Source organism: Perca fluviatilis, chromosome 17 (assembly GCF_010015445.1).
Source record: "Perca fluviatilis chromosome 17, GENO_Pfluv_1.0, whole genome shotgun sequence".
Lineage (NCBI taxonomy): Eukaryota > Metazoa > Chordata > Actinopteri > Perciformes > Percidae > Perca > Perca fluviatilis.
The window spans coordinates 2,143,970-2,166,449 of record NC_053128.1 but is presented as its reverse complement, the minus strand read 5'-3'; the positions used below and the strand labels follow the sequence as shown (position 1 = coordinate 2,166,449).

Here is a 22,480-nt window from a genome sequence, read left to right as displayed (position 1 = left end):
TCCATCCGTGTTTTCACTACTCGCACCTGCTGCTCTCCCGCGACACTGCAAGGTCAACAAATCTTGTTATCGTGTCTGCTGCTCAGGTGGCTCTGGCTGTTAGCTTACAAACTGTCACTAAATCAGGGGTTTTCCTGCATATAGAAATCACGAGCGCCAACACGTCTGATTGTCAGCAGCCAGCCTCCCTCTCACCCACAGCCACTACTGTATCTACACATGCGGCTGATTTGACTGGATCTGAATGCTCCGCTATATAGCGCTGATGGTATCTCCGTTTGCAGAGTGACCCTCGATTCACATGCCTGCCAAACCGTAGGGGCGGTCCGTTACACTACCGTCAGCCTACAGGCCATTCAACATCACTGACAATTTTTGGATCAATATTTCAAAATAGAAAACATTACACTTAATTATGTTTTGTAATCATAACACTATTGTATTATTATCCAAATTAGCTACAACAGTAAGAGCAGTTACATTACCTAAGTCTTTCATACATTTTTCAACTAAGGAGCAAAACGTGCTGCTTGGGAAAAAGATATGGCCTGTTCATACTAATCAAAGGAACTGGACTTTGTGGTCAAATGTAGTCGAATTCGAAAGCCTTCCCTTACTGCATTATATTCCATTAAATGTAAAATTTTGAATTGTTACCTGCAGAATTTTGTATTTCCTTTGAAATGAATTAAGAAGATTTCCCCATAAATGTGTGCCTGAAAATGTAACCGAATGCAGGAATTTAAGTCTTTGACACTAAAAATTTCCTGGGGAAGTTATGTGACATTTTTGCGAAGTACTGTTACGTTTACATCAATCAACCAGTGTCAGCAGCTCTTTGAATCCTGTTCAATGAGAGAAGCTAGTTGTACCAGTCCAGTCCTGTCTTCACTGACTAGCAAGGGAGGACCCACCCACTTTTTTTTTTTTTTTGCTTTCAACGCCCATGGTTCACTCCAATACATTAACGTGAGAGCTGAAAGGAAGCAGGTTACGCCACACAGCCGCTCCACTTGTGGTCTGAACAGGACTGAAGTCCCTGCTGGTCTTTATAGTGGATGTGCTGCATCACTGACTGACAGCTGATGAAGCGAGTCTCTGGAAACACTCATTTATCACTTCTGTTGTGTTCTCCTCTCATCAGATAGTTGTGGTAATCTGACTAACGCCGCCTTCACACTGGCACTTGAAATCAGTGTGGTGATACACAATGCACCCCCCAGTGGACGTCGTACTACACCGTTGAAAGCGCCGGAAGTGAGTCGGAAAAAAATGGCAATTCTCTGTGACCTCTCATCTGAGGGCTATAAAGATATAAACAGAAAGGCTGCTGCGTGTTGTAAAGCCCAGGATGGTGATATGTCAGGTCGGTTAAATGTGATATAGCAGTATAATGTCAATAGTGCAATGTCTATTGCTAATCAACTTAGCCATAGCAGGTATCGTGCCCTAATAACGTTAGGAAATCATGAAAATAAAAAAATTACATGACAACATATCGTTATGAAATCATTATTTATTTCATTAAAAGTTAAGGCAAGGCAGCTTTATTTGTATAGCACATTTCAGCAACAGGGCAATTCAAAGTGCTTTAAATAAAACATTAAAGAGCAGTTATAAAACGATTAAAAACATTAAAAGACAAGAATAAAATTGATAGTGCAGTATAATAATTTAAAGAACTGAGAGATAAAATACGCGAATAAAAGTTACAGTGCAGTATAAGAAATGAAACATTAAAGAGCAGTTATAGAATGTCATACAGTGTCATCAATGCAACTTCAGTCTAACAAATGAACAGTTATTTAAAGAAAGGCAACATCAAAAAGATAGGTCTTTAGCTTTGATTTAAAAGAACTGAGAGTTGCTGCGGACCTGCAGTTTTCTGGGAGTTTGTTCCAGATATGTGGAGCGTAAAAACTGAATGCTGCTTCCCCCTGTTTAGTTCTGACTCTGGGGACAACAAGTAGACCTGTCCCAGATGACCTGAGAGGTCTGGGTGAGTCATAGTGTAGCAGCAGATCACAATTGTATTTTGGCCCTAAACCGTTGAAATCAATTCTCTGAGGCAGTGGAAGCCAGTGTAAAGACTTCAGTACTGGAGTGATGTGATCCACTTTCTTGGTCTTAGTGAGGACTCGAGCAGCAGCGTTCTGAATCAGCTGCAGCTGTCTGATTGATTTTTTAGGGAGACCTGTAAAGACACCGTTACAGTAGTCAAGTCTACTGAAGAAAAAAGCATGGACAAGTTTTTCCAAATCCTGCTGAGAAATAAGTCCTTGAACCCTTGATATATTCTTAAGGTGGTAATAGGCTGACTTTGTAATTTTCTTAGTGTGGCTGTTAAAATTCAGGTCTGAGTCCATGACTACACCAAGATTTCTGGCTTTGTCTGTTGTTTTTAACATTGTCATTTGAAGCAGAGTGCTGACTTTTAATCGTTCCTCTTTTGCTCCAAAAACAACCACCTCAGTTTTTTCGTCATTTAATTTAAGAAAATTCTGGCACATCCAGTCGTTAATTTGTTCAATGCACTTAGTCATTTGTTGTATTGGACTATAGTCCCCTGGCGATAAGGTTATATAAATTTTTGTGTCATCCGCATAACTATGATAACTTATTTTGTTGTTTTCCATAATCTGAGCCAGTGGAAGCATGTAGATGTTAAACAGGAGAGGCCCCAGAACTGAGCCTTGGGGAACCCCGCACGTCATATTTGTATGCTCAGATGTATAATTCCCTATAGACACAAAGTAGTCCCTATTCTTTAAATAAGACTCAAACCACTTTAGTACTGAGCCAGAAATGCCAACTCAGTTTTCCAACCTGTCTAGTAATATGTCATAATCGACCGTATCAAATGCAGCACTGAGATCAAGTAATACCAAGACTGAAATGTTGCCACTATCTGTGTTTAAGTGGATGTCATTAAAGACTTTAACAAGAGCTGTCTCAGTGCTGTGATCGAAAACCCGACTGGAAGGCATCAAAACTGTTGTTTAGTGACAAGAAAAGGGTGAGTTGTTGAGAAACAGTTTTTTCAATGATTTTACTTAAAAATGGAAGGTTTGATATTGGCCTGTAGTTGCTCATTAGTGACGTGTCTAGATTGTTCTTTTTCAAGAGTGGCTTGATGACTGCAGTTTTCAGGGCCTGTGGGAAGATACCTGAAAGAAGAGACGTGTTTACAATCTGCAGAAGATCTGAAGCCAAACAATTCGAAACATTTTTTAAAAGGCCTGTCGGTAGAATATCAAGGCAACAGGAGGAGGTTTTCACATGTTGTATAATGTCCTCCATGTTTTTACGGTTAATCATATGGAATTGGGTCATATTGGAATTGTTTTGCCTGGACACTGTGACAACACAAACTCTGTACTCGATATGGAAGCACTGACTGTTTGTCTAATTTTCTGAATTTTGTTTTTGAAGAAAGTGGCAAAATCATTACAGGCCTCGGTGGATAAATGTCCAGATGCTGTTGGTACTGGAGGGTTTGTTAAGCTATCGACAGTTGCAAACAAAGCATGTGAATTATTATTGTTTATGGCAATAATATCAGAGAAGAAGGACCGCCTAGCATTCCTGAGTTCCAAATTATAAATGCGAAGTCTCTCTTTATAAGTGTTGTAGTGGACCTGGAGATTAGTTTTTCGCCACCTGGGTTCTGCTTTTCGACACTCTTTTTTCTGTTCTTACCAGTATGACATTTTTCCATGGAGATCTTTTCTTACCAGAGACAGCTTTGACCTTAGTGGGAGCAATGGCATCAATAACATTTGTAATTTTACAGTTGAAATTTTCTACAAGCTCAATGACTGAGACCCCTGAGAGGGCGGGTGTGGAGGAGAAAAGCTGAATGAATGATTCACTGGTGTTTTCAGTGATATACCGTTTTCTGATTACCTTTGTTTGAACACTTTTGTACACCGAGATAGTGCCATTAAAGAAAACACAGGAATGATCAGAGAGAGCAACATCAGTCACCACAACCTTGGAAATGTTTAGACCCTTGGAGATAATCAAGTCCAGAGTGTGTCCCTTGTTGTGTGTGGGCTCCGTCACATGCTGAGTCAGTCCATAGCTCTCAAAAATACAACACAGTTCTTTGGTCCCTCTATCCTGGGGCTTATCAACATGAATGTTGAAATCACCAGCAATAACTACACAATCAAAGTTAATACAGATTATAGACAGCAGTTCAGTAAAGTCGTCAAAGAAGGATGCACAGTATTTAGGTGGCCTGTAGATATTTAGAAATATAGTTTGAGGGGAGGACCTTAGCTGAAGTGCCACATATTCAAAAGAAGCAAAGTTTACGTAAGATATTTGAGTACATTGGAATGAGTCATTAAACAAAATGGCGACTCCACCTCCTTTCTTATTCACTCTGTGCTCACTCATAAAACTGAAGTTAGGGGGAGCTGACTCTATAAGAACAGCAGCACTGTTATTATGGTCTAACCAGGTTTCAGTTAAGGGTCTGAAGTTTATCAGTACCATAGCAACGGTAACTTCCGCTCGGATTGTCGAATAGAAACCGTCCGTTGCCTGTCGTAAGAGTTCAACTTTTAAACGCATCCAGATGACCAACGGACACAATTTCTTTTCAAAACTCATTTGTTTGCATCGGTACGGACCCATTCATCAATCTCCATAGGAAATGAATGACTTCCGGTCGTTTCGCAGCCGTATCTACTGTGCCAATATGAAGGCGGTGTAAGAGTGATCAGAAAGGTGGATGTGTTAAAGGTCCCATGGCATGGAAATGTCACTTTATTAGGTTTTTTAACATTAATGAGTTTCCCCAGCCTGCCTATGGTCCCCCAGTGGCTAGAAATGGTGATAGGTGTAAACCGAGCCCTGGGTATCCTGCTCTGCCTTTGAGAAAATGAAAGCTCAGATGGGCCGATCTGGAATCTTCTCCTTATGAGGTCATAAGGAGCAAGGTTACCTCCCCTTTCTCTGCTTTGCCCGCACAGAGAAGTTGGCCCACCCATGAGAGAGAGGCATCATGGCTTTCTTCAGATACAGTATTAGGGGACCACTAAGGTCTATATAAAAGAGACTTCAGATACAGTATTAGGGGACCACTAAGGTCTATATAAAAGAGACTTCAGATACAGTATTAGGGGACCACTAAGGTCTATATAAAAGAGACTTCAGATACAGTATTAGGGGACCACTAAGGTCTATATAAAAGCATCCAAAGAGCACATGTCATGGGACCTTTAAGACGTGCAATCCACCGTTATCCCTGTGTGTTCCTCTGGATCTGACAGAGTATCATCAATGTATCTGGACTGCTATGCTGCTGCTCTGTCCTCCTACACAGTCTCTGCAGACATATACTCACACACCACTGAGACTCCTCCTCTCCTACTGCTCCACCCTCTGAACCCAAAGGTCCTCTGCAGAGTAGTTCTTCCGTTTATGACAACAACTGTAGATTAACACATTTAAATGGATATTTCTGCTTTGCTTTCTGTTACAGCACCACCCTGTGGAACTACTGTATGCCGTTCATTCCCACATATTTCAACATACCAATGTAAGTTGATGTTGCATGTATAAAGTTACCTTATTTACACTAGCCGTTTCTCATATTGTAACAGATAAATATTTGCTTATAACCAACAGAAAGAAAATATAAACCTAAATCTGAATTGGAGCAAGACTTCACTGACTTTCTCAACTGACTACAAGCAGATTTTGGATTTGGTTGGAAAGTCAGCACCTTAATATTTTATTTCTTCCATTTCCATCAATAGTAAGGCTGTAACTGACAGGAACAATGTACCTCTCTTTAAAAGCATTATAGGAATACAAAAGACTATCATTGTCAGACAGTTTCACAAGCAGAATGTTGTTGTTAAACCAATGTTCATATTACACAGATTCATTCTATATATGATATTTGCATCAAACCTTTGTGAGGGGAATCATTTTGCTTATAAAGAAGGGAGCAACCAGAGCTTGCCTATGAAAGTTGGATCGTTTTATCAGAAGATTACCAACAGCATAAGGGCACGTGAATATAACGTTAAGACCTACTTTTTATCGAAATAGTTTTGATGGTATTGTTTAAAGAAGCAAAATCGGGGGTTTCTTTTTCCAGATAAAATTGAAGAGAAGCCTGTCTAAACTGGTGATTTTATGTTTAGTGACCTCGACAGGAGGACACAAGAGGATAGACCTTTGCCAACAGATTTCTGACCAAGAGGTTCATTTTCCCATATCGCCAAACTCAAGGCTTCAAAACAGACTAAACTAACTAAATAAACTATGAGTATGATGGATGGAACAAAAGCTTTGTGTCATCATTTATCTGTAATGTATGTCTGTGCAATCAATAGGATTGTGATGTGAATTAGGTTAAAGTCAACTAAATTAAGACAAAATGGTCAACACAGTTAAAAGAAAAAGGTGCGCAAGTGCCTGAAGTGTGCAGGCATTTTATCAACTGCGTGGCAGCAGGTGTGGCCATCCCAGTATGTCTAAATTACTTTTTCCATAATACAAAATAATGTACTCAAGATCTGTACTTATAGGCCTAAGTATAATTTTTTAGTTAGGCTCCTTAAACTTAGCCTACTAGCGTATTAGTGTTATTCTACTTAATACCTTTTACTCCACTACATTTATCTGATTTAGTTATTAGTTAACGATTCACATTTTACACATTAAACATATGATCACTTTATAAAATATGATATAATGTCACATATCAAAGGACCTGGCTACAACATTAAACTGCTACACCTTAATGCATTAGAATCCCATAAGATATAATGGAACGCATTAAGAGTTCATTCAGTGAGTAGGCTTCTTTTACTTTTGATACTTTAATTATATTTCATGGAGAATACTTCAGTAGCCTACTTCTATTTAGTAAGAGTTCTCTGAACATCCTACAGTTTACTTCTGCCACTGCCAAAGACACTTTGCATGACTTTGCATGCCCCTTCCATATTATCCACAAAGCGCTTGCAGAATGAACTGATGTGGGCTGCAATGAAATGTATTTTTGTATATTAGTATGGTAATTTAATTACATCTCTATGAAATTGAGTACTTATTAGTGTGAGGTATTTTAATCTAGACAATATAAGAAACCCTTGGTTACGTTAGTAGTTGAGTGATGACTGATGGTCATACCCTCTGACTGTATGAATGGATGACTGTTGCCATGGACACACTGTGCTGTAATTCAAGCGCTGCCCACTGCTGTTTACCGCGCCAGGAATTACTTTTGCAGTCCGATTGGCTCCTTCTCTGTCACCAGACATCGTACAACTCACAGCATTGGACCGCAGATACAGCTCTGGCGCGTGGTTGTGGTTCCTGATTCCCGATTGGCCAGAAATCTGCGGGACTTGGTAGCGCCGCATGTTGTCTGCGAGCTGTGATTGGCCAGGAAGCAAGGCGCTGTAGTGCAGGGTGTACACTGCTCTATCATCGGTACATATAAATACACTTCTGCCGGCTGGATCCAAATAATAACGGAGTAGTAACTCACCGTCTCTGGAGTTAACTTCACACACAGGTGAGAAGCCTTATAAGGTCTGCAACTATATATTTTAATCCCGAAGAAGGCACACAAGAAAATCACTGTACTTTTGTGTATGTCTCATATTTAAATGTGTTTAATTCGTCTGTTTATTCTCAATAGGGGATATATTAACGTAAGTATTTCAGGTTTCTGTGTGGAATGTTCATAAATCTGAAATGTTTAAGTCAGGGTTTTGCTAACCTTACTCGCATAGCTAACGTTAGCCCATGTCTACCACAGTTGGTTTACAAAAAAACATAAGACGAAAGTCTGCTGTATGTTACCTCCAGCCCCATGAGTTGGAAGCATTGACATATATAAAAAGCGGGTCCGTCAGCTATTTGGTCCGTGTTGCAATCTAACTGGCTGAAATCATGCTTTCTCTGTATTAGGACTATTTATGACCAAGAAATCTCGGTGTCCAAAAATAAAAATAGGGATTTTATCCAATTTTTTAAAACCATTGTCAAATAGTCTTTTAGGCATAAAACATAATTGACCCTTGAGTGTAACAGAGTCTAACAGGTTACAGATGTCATTTTCGGTCATAGACGACTGAAGTACCAGGAAATCCCGTTGTGCCCTTTCCCCTACTTTTGCTCTCCTCTAAACACAAGCTTTATGTAGCTGTTTAGGTACGTGTGATACGCAATATAAGCTAAGCTAACTGTCAAACATAAGACTTAACAAATGGCACATTAAACTTGTTAACGCCGGTTATGAAAAGGTCCTGCTTATGCCTTTTTAATTAGCTAGCGTTTGCTACTTTCTAGGTGGTTTGCTGTCTTGTTTACCATAGCTAGCTAAGCTAGTGGCTTGTTCAACAGGACCGGTGTTGTTTAACAGTTAGTTTGGTTAACGTTAGTATTATAACGTCAGGTAAAGCCGACAGGTAATAGTATCTCAGCCACCGCGAGTGTCCTACTATAGTACAACGACCTTAGCTAACATGCTAGGTGGTTAATGTTTTCGTTTACCTTGCCAGATAGCTAACCTTACATTAGCTAAATAACGCGAGCTGTAACGTAAAATGTGAGACCTTGGCTAGAAATCCTATATGCAACACATCTGTTCAAGTATTGTAACGTGTTACAATATTTTTTGCAGTGTCCCTGACAAATAAACTAGCTACATAAATTTAAAAAACGACATAAACCTAGTGTATTATGTCTGCACTGCTATGAAATGTGTCTGTGTGTGAGAGCTGTATCTAGTAATTTTTATTAATTAATTCCTACATTAGCAGTCAGGAGGCATTGCAGGCATCTGGTTAAATACTGTGTACTCAAACACACAACATATTTTTCAAATGAATATAACTCTGAATGTGAAACCCCTTCTCAACTCATTCAGGATGCCGGGATCAGGACCAATCAGTTGCTTGGGACCGTGGCCCAAAGATGTGGGTATCATTGCCTTGGAACTGTACTTCCCATCCCAGTATGTGGACCAGGCCGAGCTGGAGCAATTAGACGGCGTGACAGCTGGTAAATACACTGTGGGCCTGGGCCAAGCTCGCATGGGCTTCTGCTCCGACCGCGAGGACATCAACTCTCTGTGCCTGACGGTGGTCCAGAGGCTCATGGAGAGGAATGGCCTGTCCTACGACAGTGTGGGTCGACTGGAGGTCGGCACTGAGACCATCATCGACAAGTCTAAATCTGTCAAGACCGTCATCATGCAGCTGTTTGAGGACTCTGGCAATACAGATGTGGAGGGTATTGACACCACAAACGCCTGCTACGGGGGTACAGCTGCACTCTTCAACGCTGTCAACTGGGTGGAGTCCAGCTCATGGGATGGTGAGTGAACAAACTTGTGTACATGTTGATGTCTTTTTAGCATCATATTGTTTATTTTTCCATGAATTGATTTCATTTTTTTTTTTTTTTTTTAGTATAATATGTTTCAGCTTGTCTTTTTGGCAGAGTAGGGAGAAGTTTTTATTCACTTGCATCGTTGTTAAGTGTTTCATAGTGATTGCTGCTAATGTAACTGAGACAAAGATTTGTTGCACTCTTAAACAACAGATTTCTGCGACAGTCTTGTGTGAAGTTAAATGCCACTGTGCTGATGATTACATTTTAGAGAAGAGACGTGTCTATTTAAAAATTAAAACTCAGGCTTGCTGTTTCCCTTCTTTTCATGTTTCCTGTCTGCAGGGCGATATGCTTTGGTTGTAGCGGGGGACATTGCTGTCTACGCCACAGGAACTGCCCGGCCTACAGGGGGTGCAGGTGCAGTGGCCATGCTTGTCGGGCCTAATGCTCCTCTGGCCTTTGAACGAGGTCAGTTAAGTGATAACCGTTGCACACAAGTCGTAGCACCCTGTACTATTGACATATTGATAAGACCCCACTGTTATTTAGCTGTTCCCATCATGCAAATGTTTACTGTTGACTTAACTTTTGTACCAAGTCACTGACATTTTGATTGAATTTTCTTGGCTGTTGAGCACTGACGTGAATGGGCCTCATTCACCAACCGTTCTTAAAGGGTAACTACCGTGTATTTCAACCTGGTCCCTGTTTTCCTATCTTTTTGTGTGTAAGCGACTGATGGCAATAACAATCTTTGACATGGTTCCAGTATTGAGCATGTAACCGGCAGCCACAGACCAGGCTAGCACTAAACCCACCAGACTCCATTTAAAAAAAACAGTACTTTTAGCGTGTATAGAGCCAACATATTTTCACATGTAAATCCATAAACTATGTGTTTATTTCAACCAAAACTAGAGTTGCGATGGTTGAAAAAGTGGAAAGAAGACCCAAAACGGCTTTTCATAGTTTTGTTTTGTTTTTGTCGACTTTGAATGAAGTGTACTTAAAATTACTGTTTATTTACATGGAGTCTGGTGGCTTAAGCAAACACAATTTGGCAGATGTTTGTTTGTTTGTTTAAAGAAAAGGATCTTACTATTTAACAAAAAGATCGACCTTCTTAGAAATCCTTTCCATAATGTTGTCAGACACTTAGAATATTAATCTGAGTCTGTCAGCGGCAAAATGAGCACTTTTGTGAACTTAAATGCAAGCTGCACAACTGCCCTATTAACTTACATTGTAGCTTGTTTCGCCACTGGACCAATGTCAACGATTGTTGTCACTTAGACACAAAAACATAGGAAAATAATAAAAAAATTCTAGTTACCCTTTTTAAGAAGAAAAAATATCCTCTTAAAAAAAAACACTTACGCAGTTTTCTTATTTGGGATTTTTTTGTAGGTAAGATCAGAGTGTACGCAAACTCAAGAGCACAGTTATGCACATTTGGGTGCTGATATGCTTGTGCAAAAATAATTGGTTATTGAGATTTTCTTCAATTCTACAGTAATAATATAGAATTGAATATGCACATGCACAAAATGAAACCCACACCTTCTGCACCTTCTGTTGGGACCAGTCCAGACAATATATGGGTGTGATGGCACTCCTCAAAGGTGCACATTATTTTAAAACAAGACAGTGATTATCTAGTCTCTCAGTCAAGTTTTAGTTACAACTCTGTACTAATGTAGGATAGAAAGCAATGGATGGATACGAGTGCAATGGGATTCATCATTATAGAGTAAGAACCCAGGTGCAGTCCTTTCCCAAGAAAAAGTTTAAGAAACACTTAGGAAGATATTGGTGAATGAGGCCCCATGATGTTGTTAGACAACAACCTGTCTCTAAGAGCCAGACTCTCTGTTTTTTACAATGTGCACTGGTTGGATGAGTTATTCCACATTTGCATGTTTAAATGCACATCTAAATACTAGAAACTAGTTTAGTCATTCTTCGAAAGTTTATTAACTGCAATATCTTTAGTTGAGCATAAAACAAAATTGAATCTTGGGGAAAAAATGTTTTGAAATGCATCCAGCTTATTTTAGATGCTATTTTAGTGTGGTCATACATACATATGTATGACTGTAAACTATAGGGGTTGTGTATATATAGAGGGATATGAACTGAATATGCCAACTGCTGTGGCTGTGGTGCAGGTCTGCGAGGAACCCACATGCAGCACGCATATGACTTCTACAAGCCAGACCTGATGTCCGAGTATCCTGTGGTGGACGGAAAGCTGTCGATAGAGTGCTACCTGAGTGCCTTGGACCGCTGCTACTCTGTGTACCGGAACAAGATCCATGCGCAGTGGCAAAGAGGTGGGTCAAAACTGTTGTCTATAACCAATATATAACTGATCCTCCCAACATTTGTTCCATGTAGGCGTGTTTGTATGTATTTATTACAGTTAGAAAAAGTATAACACAGGTTGACTGGTGAGTTTGGCCATAGCGATTGCTGGGATGTTTCATGTTAAACAAAAAGGATCTTACTCTTTAACAAAAAAGTCTATCTCTGTAGGGATCCTTTCCATAATGTTGTCGGACACAATAATAATCTGAGCCTGTCAGTTGCAAAAACAGCACTTTTAGTGGACATCGATTGAAGGTGCACAATTGCTCATTAACGTTACATTGTAGCGTTTTTCCAAGGTTCCAGCAGAAAAAAGCCAAAATACTGCTACATAATAAATATTAGAATTGGCAGTATCAGTTTGATGCTTCTTCTTTAACTGTTTTATTTGTTAGTCAAATGTACCTATGTGTAGAAAAGGTGCTGTTGCTTGTCACGCATGTGGATGGGAGTGTTGTGGAGGGACTGGTTAGATAATAGCCTGATTGGTTAAGAGGGTTTAGGACGTTACCTGCTTGCTGCGCTAAGAAGTTTACCTAAGTTCAGTGACCATAAAGTAGTTTAATGAGATGAGCCTTTAACCTGATGTGCCAACATGTACAATATCTGAGAACCGGAGGCTGTTAAAGACACACTATGAACCATTCATATGCAGCACAACATTTCCGGCCCTCCTCTCTGGTCTTGGTGTAATGGGCTGGGTTTCCATGACCGCACAGACACACCGCACATCAGCTTTTTGATGTGTTGGTCTGTCCCTGATCTTGAAAGGAGCTTTGTCATGTTGGTATTTTGTACCTAGCACAGAGATACGGGAGGTTGTATGCAGATAAAGCAGAACAAGGCAAAGTGTTGGTATTTGGGTAAACCACTGTTCTCTCTTGCTCTTTGCAACTGTGAAATGAAATGGAACCCAGTGTTAGGGATTCTTGAGACCAAGCGAAGCAAGTAACAACCTTTTAAAACCAGAAACTGTGTCATGTAGGCTTATGTGGTTTTAATTATTCTCCTTCTCCGCAGAGGGTTCAGAAGAGCGTTTCAGCCTGGACGACTTTGGCTTTCTAGTCTTCCATTCTCCCTACTGCAAGCTGGTGCAGAAGTCGTTGGCTAGGCTGATGCTGAATGACTTTCTGAGTCACCCCAGCCCCAACACTGAGACGGGACCCTTCACAGGCCTCGATGCTTTCAGGTACACTCGGAATAGAATCAAATGAAATGCCATTGTCCCAGCTCCATGCAGCTTGAGCTCACTTCATGAAATCATGAAATGTCTACAAAAATAACTAAGGTTTAAATGTCATGTATAGTGGGGGCAGCTAGGCTGAAATAATCATTTTGCAATGAAACCTATGACACAGATGAGGGTTTATACAGTATGTTACCAAAGTATATAGACATCCGGGCACTGAAAATTTGGCCCCTGAAGGCCACAGCAGCGTCAGTTGGCACAGAACATAATAGTCACATGGGTTCAGAGTTTGATTTACTTAATTTTGAGCTAGTTTACATGGTTGTAAATGGCCAATGATGCCATTTAATCTCCTCTGACTGCTGAGTTCCACATCACTAAGTTTTCTGCCATTTAATTTATTTAAAGTGTAAAATCACTTTTAGACATGGTCTCAGTACACTTTACAATTAAAGGAACACTGAAATAACAGACAGCAACAAAACAATTGACCAGCATTAAAGCAGTAATAATAAACAATACAAACCCAGCAACATAAGACAATAAGTGAAAAGGATTGTTGCCATTTTGACTCTTACCTTGACTCACTTCATAATGCATGTACATTATAATGTACAGTATTACAGTTCTGCATGTGGAAAGTATTTCCCAATGTCTTAACTTACAAAACTGCCTTAGTCCTGACACTATTTCCTCCTCATCTTCCAAATCCTAAATTATAAAGTTCTGCCTCAACTTACCATAGATGTTCACTGTATTTAACTCAAGTTTGTTACCAAGGTGGCAAAAGTACAACTCAGTTATTCTATGACAACACAAAAACACACTTTTGGGGATTCTGTTGCTAATCATGTATTTGTGTTTGCATTGCAGAGATATAAAGCCAGAAGAGACCTACTTTGACCGGGATGTGGAGAAGGCCTTCATGAAGGCCAGTGCAGATCTGTTTGAGATGAAGACCAAGGCCTCCCTGCTGATCTCCAATCAGAATGGAAACATGTACACCCCTTCTGTCTACGGCTGCCTTGCATCACTCATTGCACAGTAGGTCTCAGTTTCTAACCTTTGCCTGACTTTCATTCATTTATTCGTTTACTGTAGCAACTATGTGCTTAAGGGGCAGGAAGCCAAACTCTGTCTCTCCAGGAATTTGTAAATGCCAACCTACCTAAATAGCGAAATGTTTCAATGTATCAAATTAAAATAACTCAAAATATCAACAAGGAAAACAAAAGCATCTTTAAATTTGAGACTTGAAGCAGCAAAAAATAAAAATGGAAAAAACAACACAAATTGTGTCTGCTGAAGAACACTGCTTTAGACACTCCTTCTGAAATACATCCAGAATGACACAACCAGATCTGGTGGAAATATATATATATATATAAAATGAACACCTTAAATTTGAAGATTACTTCAGATTATCCTGCTGCTAATTGTATTTTAAGATTATTGGTGAGATCTTCAAACAGCAGTACATTTTTACTGCAGTTTATTGCAAGTTAACAGAACAGGAAAATGCATTTCAGTTGTTTGGTGAAATCAATGCAAACTGACCACTTTTTGGCTACAAAATGACTACCCTCAAAGCATGGCTGATTAAAATAGTTAAACCAATTGAGTCTTGGAGTTGTAGTATGTACAAAGAATCTTTGTTGCCTCTGTGTTGCAGACAAACAGCTTCACAGATAGCAGGACAGAGGATTGGAGTCTTCTCCTACGGTTCAGGATTTGCTGCTACTCTGTATTCTCTCAGAGTCACACAGGACCATACACCTGGTAAGTCAGCCATGGTTCAGTTCAGTTGTGTGATGTGGATGGCTTAAGAACGTATAGAAACGAATGGTAGTGTGTTCTTCCATGTGATTTGTTGACTTTTTTTTTTTTTTCTTCAGGCTCTAGTCTGGACAAACTTGTGTCCAGCCTGAGTGACCTGAAGGTCCGACTGGACTCGAGGCAGAAGGTTTCGCCTGCTGTCTTCTCTGAGAACATGAAGCTGAGAGAGGATACACACCACTTAGGTATGACCCTGCTGTCACTGCTGCCAATGTCTGATTCTGAAGGATCTAATTGGTTATTTACAGTGGCAATCACAAGTCTCTCAGGAAGTAAAGCTTTTAAAAAAACATTTTAAATAGAATTGGAGTCTTAAGCAGTGACCTCATCTAGGATTCGAGTGACCTGAGGGTAGATCTCCTCCTGAGCCTCTCACTGCCGCCCAGTGTATCCGGTACCTTCTTCCCGTTCTCAACAGGGAGAAATGGCAGTTCCTCTGGTGGTTGGGGTTTGTAATGATTCTCCTACCCTTATCTTGCAGTGCCTGGTGTAAATATCCATAAGGCAGGGTAGGGGACCACCTATTGCATGTTCAGCAGAACAAACAAGTCTATGCAGGGCCTTGCAGTCCCGTTTTGTGCTGTTACCGCTAATCCCCGGGTGCAGCAACGTTGCCCTTGCAAAATACATAGATAGCTGAGATGGCGGATATGGTGGAGATGGAGCGACATTGCGCCGGATGTCAGGCTTAATCCCAGCAATGTACATTGGTTGAGCCAGAGGCCGTCGTGATGATTCCGAAAAAGACAATATTCTTACTAAGCTGTTTACATTATGAAAGTTAATATTCCCGTTTACATGCAGCAGTGCATAACAGGATTCCTTCAACCTATCTGCGGTGGCAGACTTGTTTGACCGTCCAAACACAGCCTCCTCTTTCATTCCTTCAACCACCTTCTTGTCAGCGTGGGGATGTTTGTACATATCCAAAAACCTTTTGATACCCAAGTCTTTAATCATCCGAAATGTAGGATTTTCTTTTGGGCATGCATCTTGACCACAGCCTTGCAAACTGTTGGCTAGTTGGTTGTGTACAACAACCATAGCAACACACAGAACTGACCGTAAACGGGCAAGAGGCCGTAAACGGTCACATATGCAGTAGGGCTGGGCAATATATTGATATTGTATCGACATTGATATATGAGGCTACATATCATCTCAAATGTTGGATAGCGTGATATGACACAAGTGTTGCCTTTTCCTGGTTTTAAAGGCTGCATTGCAGTAAAGTGATGTATTTTTCTGAACTTACCAGACTGTTGTATTATTTGCCTTTAACCACTTATAATTGTATCCATATTGTTGGTGATTATTTATCAAAACTCTCATTGTGGTAAATTTTTGTGAGGCCCCAATTGTCAACCCAACAATATAGCCGCAAAATTGCCATCGATGTATTTGTGATCGGAGATTTTGTCACCAACCCCTCCTAATCATTATCAATTATCAATCTGTGTACTGGCACAAACTTTGGCTACGGTAGTCTTCAGATGGTGTTGGCACTGAGTTAATCTTACAAACAGAATTTGATTTGATATTTAGAGTTCTGCATCTCTAACTGCTTGCTTGCTTGCTTACTCTGTTCGCACAGCCAACTACGTCCCTCGAGGCTCAGTGGAGGATCTGTTTCCAGGGACGTGGTACCTGACACGAGTGGATGACAAACACCGCAGGGAATATGCACGAAGACCTGTGGACGATGACCTGACAGCAGCGCCAGAACTTGTTCGCTCCAGCACTGCACCAGAGGTACAGGATGAATAAACTTTAGGACAGAGTTTCCTATGTGTTTATACTATTATTATAGTCCTTTTTTCATATATGCAGTAGTACTCCCCAACACCTGAAAACACACACTGATGTGAAAAATCTGTGGTGTCCCTCTTTAAGTTACTGATGAATAAAACTCAATACTTCCTGCAGATGTTTCATACTAAAAGCTAAGCCAGTGTTGTGTATGGTTTCAATAGCGCTGCGCTAAGCTGAACGCTAAAAGAGGGTGTAGATGTCGATTTTTTTAACCCTTCTCACACGAATTATCCAGCGGAGTTTTACTGGCGGGTAAACGAGGACCTCTGGGTACTGCCGCCATTCATCTGCATATACGGCGGTGCACAGAGCTGGTTGAAAATCAGCAGACGTTCACTTAAGTTACCAGCTTACGCCAGCGCTAGCTAGCTAGCTTGGTTGGCAGAACGCTAAACAAGACCTTTCTAGGCCACCAAAGTAATCCAATTAACTTTGAAGTAAAACACACAGTGAGAGGGTCAAAGTTCAAGATGGATACCAGACAACACCCAAAAACAAGTTCAGGTCTATTTTAATGTCCACAGTGCCATGGATACGCATTGCAAAGCCTCTGTCATGAATGACAGGTCAGTGTGTAGCCACGCCCCTAATGCATCCCCTGCTTTATTGAAGGAAGACTTGAAAGTAGCGATTAAAACCATAAACTCATTATGAAAATGTTTATTCAGGTAATAAATCAAGTGACAAATAGGGTCATTTCCCCATAGACATCTATAGAAACAGACTTCTTTTTGCAACCAGTGGAGTCGCCCTTTGCTGGAAGTTGGATAGAATGCAGGTTTAAGACACTTCCGAATTGGCTTTACTTTTCAGGCCCGGAAGTTGCTGCTTGTGTCCTACTGATGTGATTAGTGCTGTGGACATGTGCGTTAATAACAGAAGCGCAGAAACGTATTTGAGGTGCTTTGTTAACATGATGTTTATGGCCTGTTTTCCGCCTCCAGCACATCCCCAGTCCAGTCAAGAAGATGCCTCGCATCCCTGCAGCCACCGCTGGCCCAGACGCCGCCGTCAGCAACTGACCTCACTTACCTCTGAGAGGTATCAAGATCCAACAGTTTGAAAACTGTAATAACTAGACAATACTAGAGGTCAGAAGGCTAGCAAGAGACAACAGTGTCACCTCCAAAATCATTATACATTCAACTTATTTAGGTTGGAGCAGTGTGTCACAAAAGTGTTCAGTGGAGGCCTGTGGACAGATGTAGACACTCCTCAACTGCCAGTACCTTTCCTATCATCCACATGTAATACTGTCAGACAGTAAACTTCCTATTTCTATAGTCTAGAGTCTCTTTTGATCACAATACGTATTTGTTTTAGCAATCTTTTATTTAAATGTTAACATTTGTACATCTTTTTTTTTTTTTTGTATTTGGGAGAAGCACAGGCAGATGTTTGCATGGAGTGTTGCTGATATTGAGTTCAACACGCAGACTTCCCTCCTGGCAGCTGGCAGCCAGTGGCAGGAAGAGGAAATGGACATAGTTAATGTGGCTGCGGGCCTCGTGCTGAATAAAAGATTAAAGGGAGGTGTGCCGCAAATGTGTTAATGTCTTTAAAATAGTGCAGCTGTTTGCGTTCAATACCTCAATTTCCTTCAAAAAGATGCGGTCCGTTACCTGCAGGACATGGCAGGTTCGTCATGTGATCCTGTCACCGCACATCAGGAACACTTAGACTCAAAGTGATGCTGCACCTCTCTCAGCCTGCACACAGTGGGGGCACTCTCACTTTCAACTGCTGTTGACTTCTGTAGCTGAGCTAATGAACTGTAGTCAACATGTTAACCTGGTAGGAAACCGCGACATCACACACACACACACACACACACACACACACACACACACACACACACACACACACACACACACACACACACACACACACACACACACAGTCAACTGCCTCACCCTCTTCCATAGATCTGTGTTAAACTGAAGCTGTTTTGGATAACACCAGTCATTTTAGTTTTTCTATTTGCCTTTTATTGCCATGAAATGTCTAAACCCATGGAGTGATTTGGTACAGTGCGTAGCTGCTGCTGTTCTGCGTCAGGTTTACTTAACCTTCCAGTCATCTGTCTGATTGTTTAGAGACTATAAAGAGACCGCTTGAGGACAAGCACTACGGACATGTGTTATAAAATACTTTAACACTTTGTTTCTTCTATTGATGAAACAGATAATTGATTAATAGATGAGTTGATTGTCAGATAATATTTAATAAGGGATCGTTTTACTAATTTATCAAGCAATGCCGAACATGCTCTGGTTTTGCTTGTTTTTTTGTGGACATTTTCACTATTAAAAAAAAAGAAAATAGTTTTTGTAGACTAGATGATTGATAAGATTGGATATGATTATTAATTGCAGCCCATTCTTCTTTTTTAACCACTTTGCCTCACTACCGCCACATCTAGAGTAACATGTGCAACCGTTGATCATAGAGGAGAAAGAATGAGTACCCAGTAAGTTAGTTGTAAATTGTTGCCACTACAACATTATGGACTGCAGTAGTCATACTGCAGCGTGTCTGAACTCTTCTTTAGAGACGTAGTGATTAATCGGTTAGTTGTCAACTATTTAAATTAATCGCCAACTGATTATCAATTCATCATCGTCCCTTTTTAAGAAGGAAAAAAAGTCTAAATTCTCTGATTCCAGCTTCTTAAATGTGAATATGTTTCTTCTCTCCTCTGGGACAGGAAACTGAATATATTTGAGTTGTGGACAAAACAAGACATTTGAGGACGTTATCTTGGGATTTGGGAAATTTTCACTTTTTTTCTGACATTTTATAGAACAAACAACTAATTGACATTAGATTAGTTAACTTGCAGCCCTACTCTTGGTATGGAAATTGTGCTCTGTAGTAGAGTGCGGCCAACATCCGTGGGTTTAGACTTTCTAGAAAAACATTACTCTGGTGTCATCCTTAATAGTGCAATCAGGATTATAGTAGTGACCGTACAACACCCTTAGCTTTAAAAAATCCAAACTATATACAGTACCAGTCAAACGTTTGGATACAAGATGCAGCCCTTCAATGACATGATGTCTAACCCACTTAAGTTTACACTGCAAATATCTGAATCTGCTGAGTACAACAGCTTCAAGTGAGCGGAGCCCCACTGCTCCAGCCAGCAGCAGCAGCAGCACTTTATTAGGTCCACCAAGCTAAAAGCAATACAGCAGCCCTGCAATAAATCCTACCTCCTTTAGGTTCTAATCAGTTTGAGTGGTGTTGTGTGCGGCTGTTTAACTTGTTATGCTGGAGGTGTTTCTAACATATTGTTCACGTCATTTCTAACAACGAGGGCAGACTAAATATTAAACACCTCTTTGTGTAATGCGGAATCACCATGATGTTGAATCACCACCTCCTAAAAACGGTTCAACACAAACTGAACTTTAGAACCTACACTGGAAACCAAGTGTGAATATGACCTGTGGCCTACTAAAGGTTTTTTTTCTGTCTATTTTATTCCTTTACAAACTGACAGATGCTGAGCAAGGCAGCTTAGGTTCTTCACTTTTCCTACAAATAAAATGTGACGTGGCTCCAGTTTTACAGACACTACACGGAGTGCCGAGTTGGGAAGTTGAGGGACCAGAGAGTCTGGGGCATCCCCAGCAAATACACAGAGCTGGGGAGTGTTTATTTTGTGGAGAGTCATACGAATATTACAGATTGCACCTTCAAGCGTAAACAATATATCGGACAATTATGCAAGAGTTGTTTGTGTTGTGAAACCATGTTGCGGGCCAGGGATTGCTACACTTTGACTGGTGTCTCTTGTCATTACACCAAACTGCCACACATTCATATAAACCAGTGTCACGTTAAAATCGCTGCTGTGAATATGTACCGCAGTGTTCCAGTGTTTTCTTTTCTTGTCCGTTTCATTGAAATAGCTGAAGTGTAACATGTTAATTCATACTGAAGCCTTAATGTCGAAGGGCTTTGTTTCATGTTGTTGTAGGTCGGGACTTAAATGCAACATGCAGGACTGAACAGCTTCAAATCTTAAGTCAGCAAATTCTTGTTTTGTTCTCCGTTTTGTTTCAAGTTTGTTTTTTCTTCCTGTGAATCATTGACATTGATTTGACAGCAGTGGTCTGTTCCTGGTCCTGTTGACGCTCGGACTGGCTCAAAGACTTGGGACAGTTGATGTCAATGTGACTAGGTTCTTGGGAAGCCTTACAATAAGCATGTACGAACTGTAAACAGACAAAGTTTTACTTATAATAATGTACAGATATTCTTTTTAATTGTACAGTCAGAGTTGGTTCCTCTTCAGGCTGGCGCCAGCGTCACCAAAATGCTTGTCTGGTGCCCGCCTCAGAGGTCACATGATCTTTACCGATGTTGATGATAAAGGTACAAATGTACAATTGTTTATCTTGTGTAGATATAAATGAATGGATATCTCATCAGATACATTTTATCCAGACAGTGTGTAGATTCAAATGTGTAAATTCTGAATAAATGGATATCGACATGTGGGGTTTGTGTTGGATTCTTTTTTCTACCAATAATCATAACGAAAAACCATAAAATGATTAGTGGATTTAGATATAATCAATGTTTCTCACTTTCATGTCTTTGTGAGTTTCACTGGCTTTAAAGTAATTGATATGCATTTAGTTTTTCAATAGAATATGAACAATGAGACACATACTTTATGTGACCACACAGCTTACCCCCATTCCCCTCATGGTAACCTTAAAAAGGAAATAATAAAAAAAAATGGAAAGAAAGAAAACTGTTACTGTGATATTATGCAGGAGATATTTTTACAAATGTATTAAACTATGAAATACTGTATGAGCCTCACTTTATTAGCCAATAGAAATGCCTCTGCCCAGGTAGTGTGATGTCACCAATGCCCAGGTGAACACACTGGTGACCTCTTCACATCTGCGGGGGTTCTGTGCGTATGACTAGGCCACTGTCCATCGCCCTCGGAGCCCTCTCTTAACAGGACCCTCAACACTTGAGGACACCCGGTGATTAAATAACATTCTTTGGATCCTTTAGAATCCACAGATCATCGTGAATGTAGACGAGGCCACAACAGTTACATTGTTAGCAAATGTTCTTAACCCTTGTGTTGTCCTGGGTCAAAATTAAGCCTGTTTTTAGACACTGTTTTATGTTTTTGTTGCTTTTTTTCAACATTTTGCTTGCTTTTTCTGACGTTTTTGTCGCTTATTTTAACGTTTTCTGCACTTTCTTTCCATTACCACCAGTATATACACAACTAACACCAACTTATTAACACTAGTTTTACACTTATTTTTGGAATTCATGGTCAATTATTGTGTTAAAAAATAAAATAGCTAAAAATAATTAATCATTTTGACTAATATTTAAGATCAGAGGAACGTATGTTGATGGCTAATAACAGATATGTCATAGTTTAGTCAGGATAATGCTATAAAATTAAATAAAACACCCCAAATCAGTGATCTGATCCTTAATTTTAGTTGGAAAGAGCGTTTTATGGAACCGTCCATGTTATGTTTGGGTAATTTGGTTGAAAGAAACCCACATTTCTGATATAAAAGCTTTGAAAACGGGTTAAATTTGACCTAAGGACAACAGGGTTAATATCTATTAACCCTGTTGTCCTTAGGTCAAATTTGCCAGTTATAGCAGTTAACCTACACTAAATAAAAGTCCTATAACAAAGGACAGACAGTCGCACCACGGCTGGAGAGCCATGCACTGTTGGAATGGTTGATTTATCCTACTTGTAAATAAATTAACAAACCAAAATCCACTCTTCAAATAAACCACACACAAAAAATGGGCCATCAAAAAAAAAAAATGAACACAACTAAAAACAATTAGATAAATAAGACTCAAATAACCTGTACTAAAACAATACTAAAATCA

General features: G+C 40.1%; 1 protein-coding gene across 2 annotated transcripts; it reads left to right on the top strand.

Annotated features, from left to right (window-relative positions):
* The first annotated feature begins 7,398 nt into the window (after nt 1-7,398).
* On the top strand, nt 7,399-21,083 carry hmgcs1 (3-hydroxy-3-methylglutaryl-CoA synthase 1 (soluble)). Of its 2 annotated transcripts, XM_039780032.1 has the most exons (11): nt 7,399-7,546; nt 8,906-9,354; nt 9,715-9,840; nt 11,541-11,705; nt 12,760-12,928; nt 13,802-13,972; nt 14,601-14,707; nt 14,824-14,949; nt 16,359-16,516; nt 17,521-17,617; nt 17,962-21,083. In XM_039780032.1, exons 2-10 carry the CDS (start codon nt 8,907-8,909, stop codon nt 17,596-17,598), a joined length of 1,548 nt encoding a protein of 515 aa, XP_039635966.1. In that variant the 5' UTR covers nt 7,399-7,546; nt 8,906; the 3' UTR covers nt 17,599-17,617; nt 17,962-21,083. The 2 variants fall into 2 exon arrangements, with proteins under 2 accessions (XP_039635966.1, XP_039635967.1); XM_039780033.1 differs by lacking the exons at nt 7,399-7,546; nt 17,962-21,083 and adding an exon at nt 8,089-8,187 and having other exon boundaries at nt 17,521-17,955.
* The last annotated feature ends 1,397 nt before the right edge of the window (nt 21,084-22,480 follow it).

What these genes read in the sequence shown, in the direction of transcription:
- hmgcs1 (XM_039780032.1), top strand. Translation starts at nt 8,907, where the DNA reads ATGCCGGGATCAGGACCAATCAGTTGCTTGGGACCGTGGCCCAAAGAT. An exon ending in TCCTCTGGCCTTTGAACGAG is followed by an intron (nt 9,841 to 11,540) that starts GTCAGTTAAGTG and finishes GCTGTGGTGCAG; the next exon opens with GTCTGCGAGGAACCCACATG. An exon ending in CTTGCATCACTCATTGCACA is followed by an intron (nt 13,973 to 14,600) that starts GTAGGTCTCAGT and finishes TCTGTGTTGCAG; the next exon opens with ACAAACAGCTTCACAGATAG.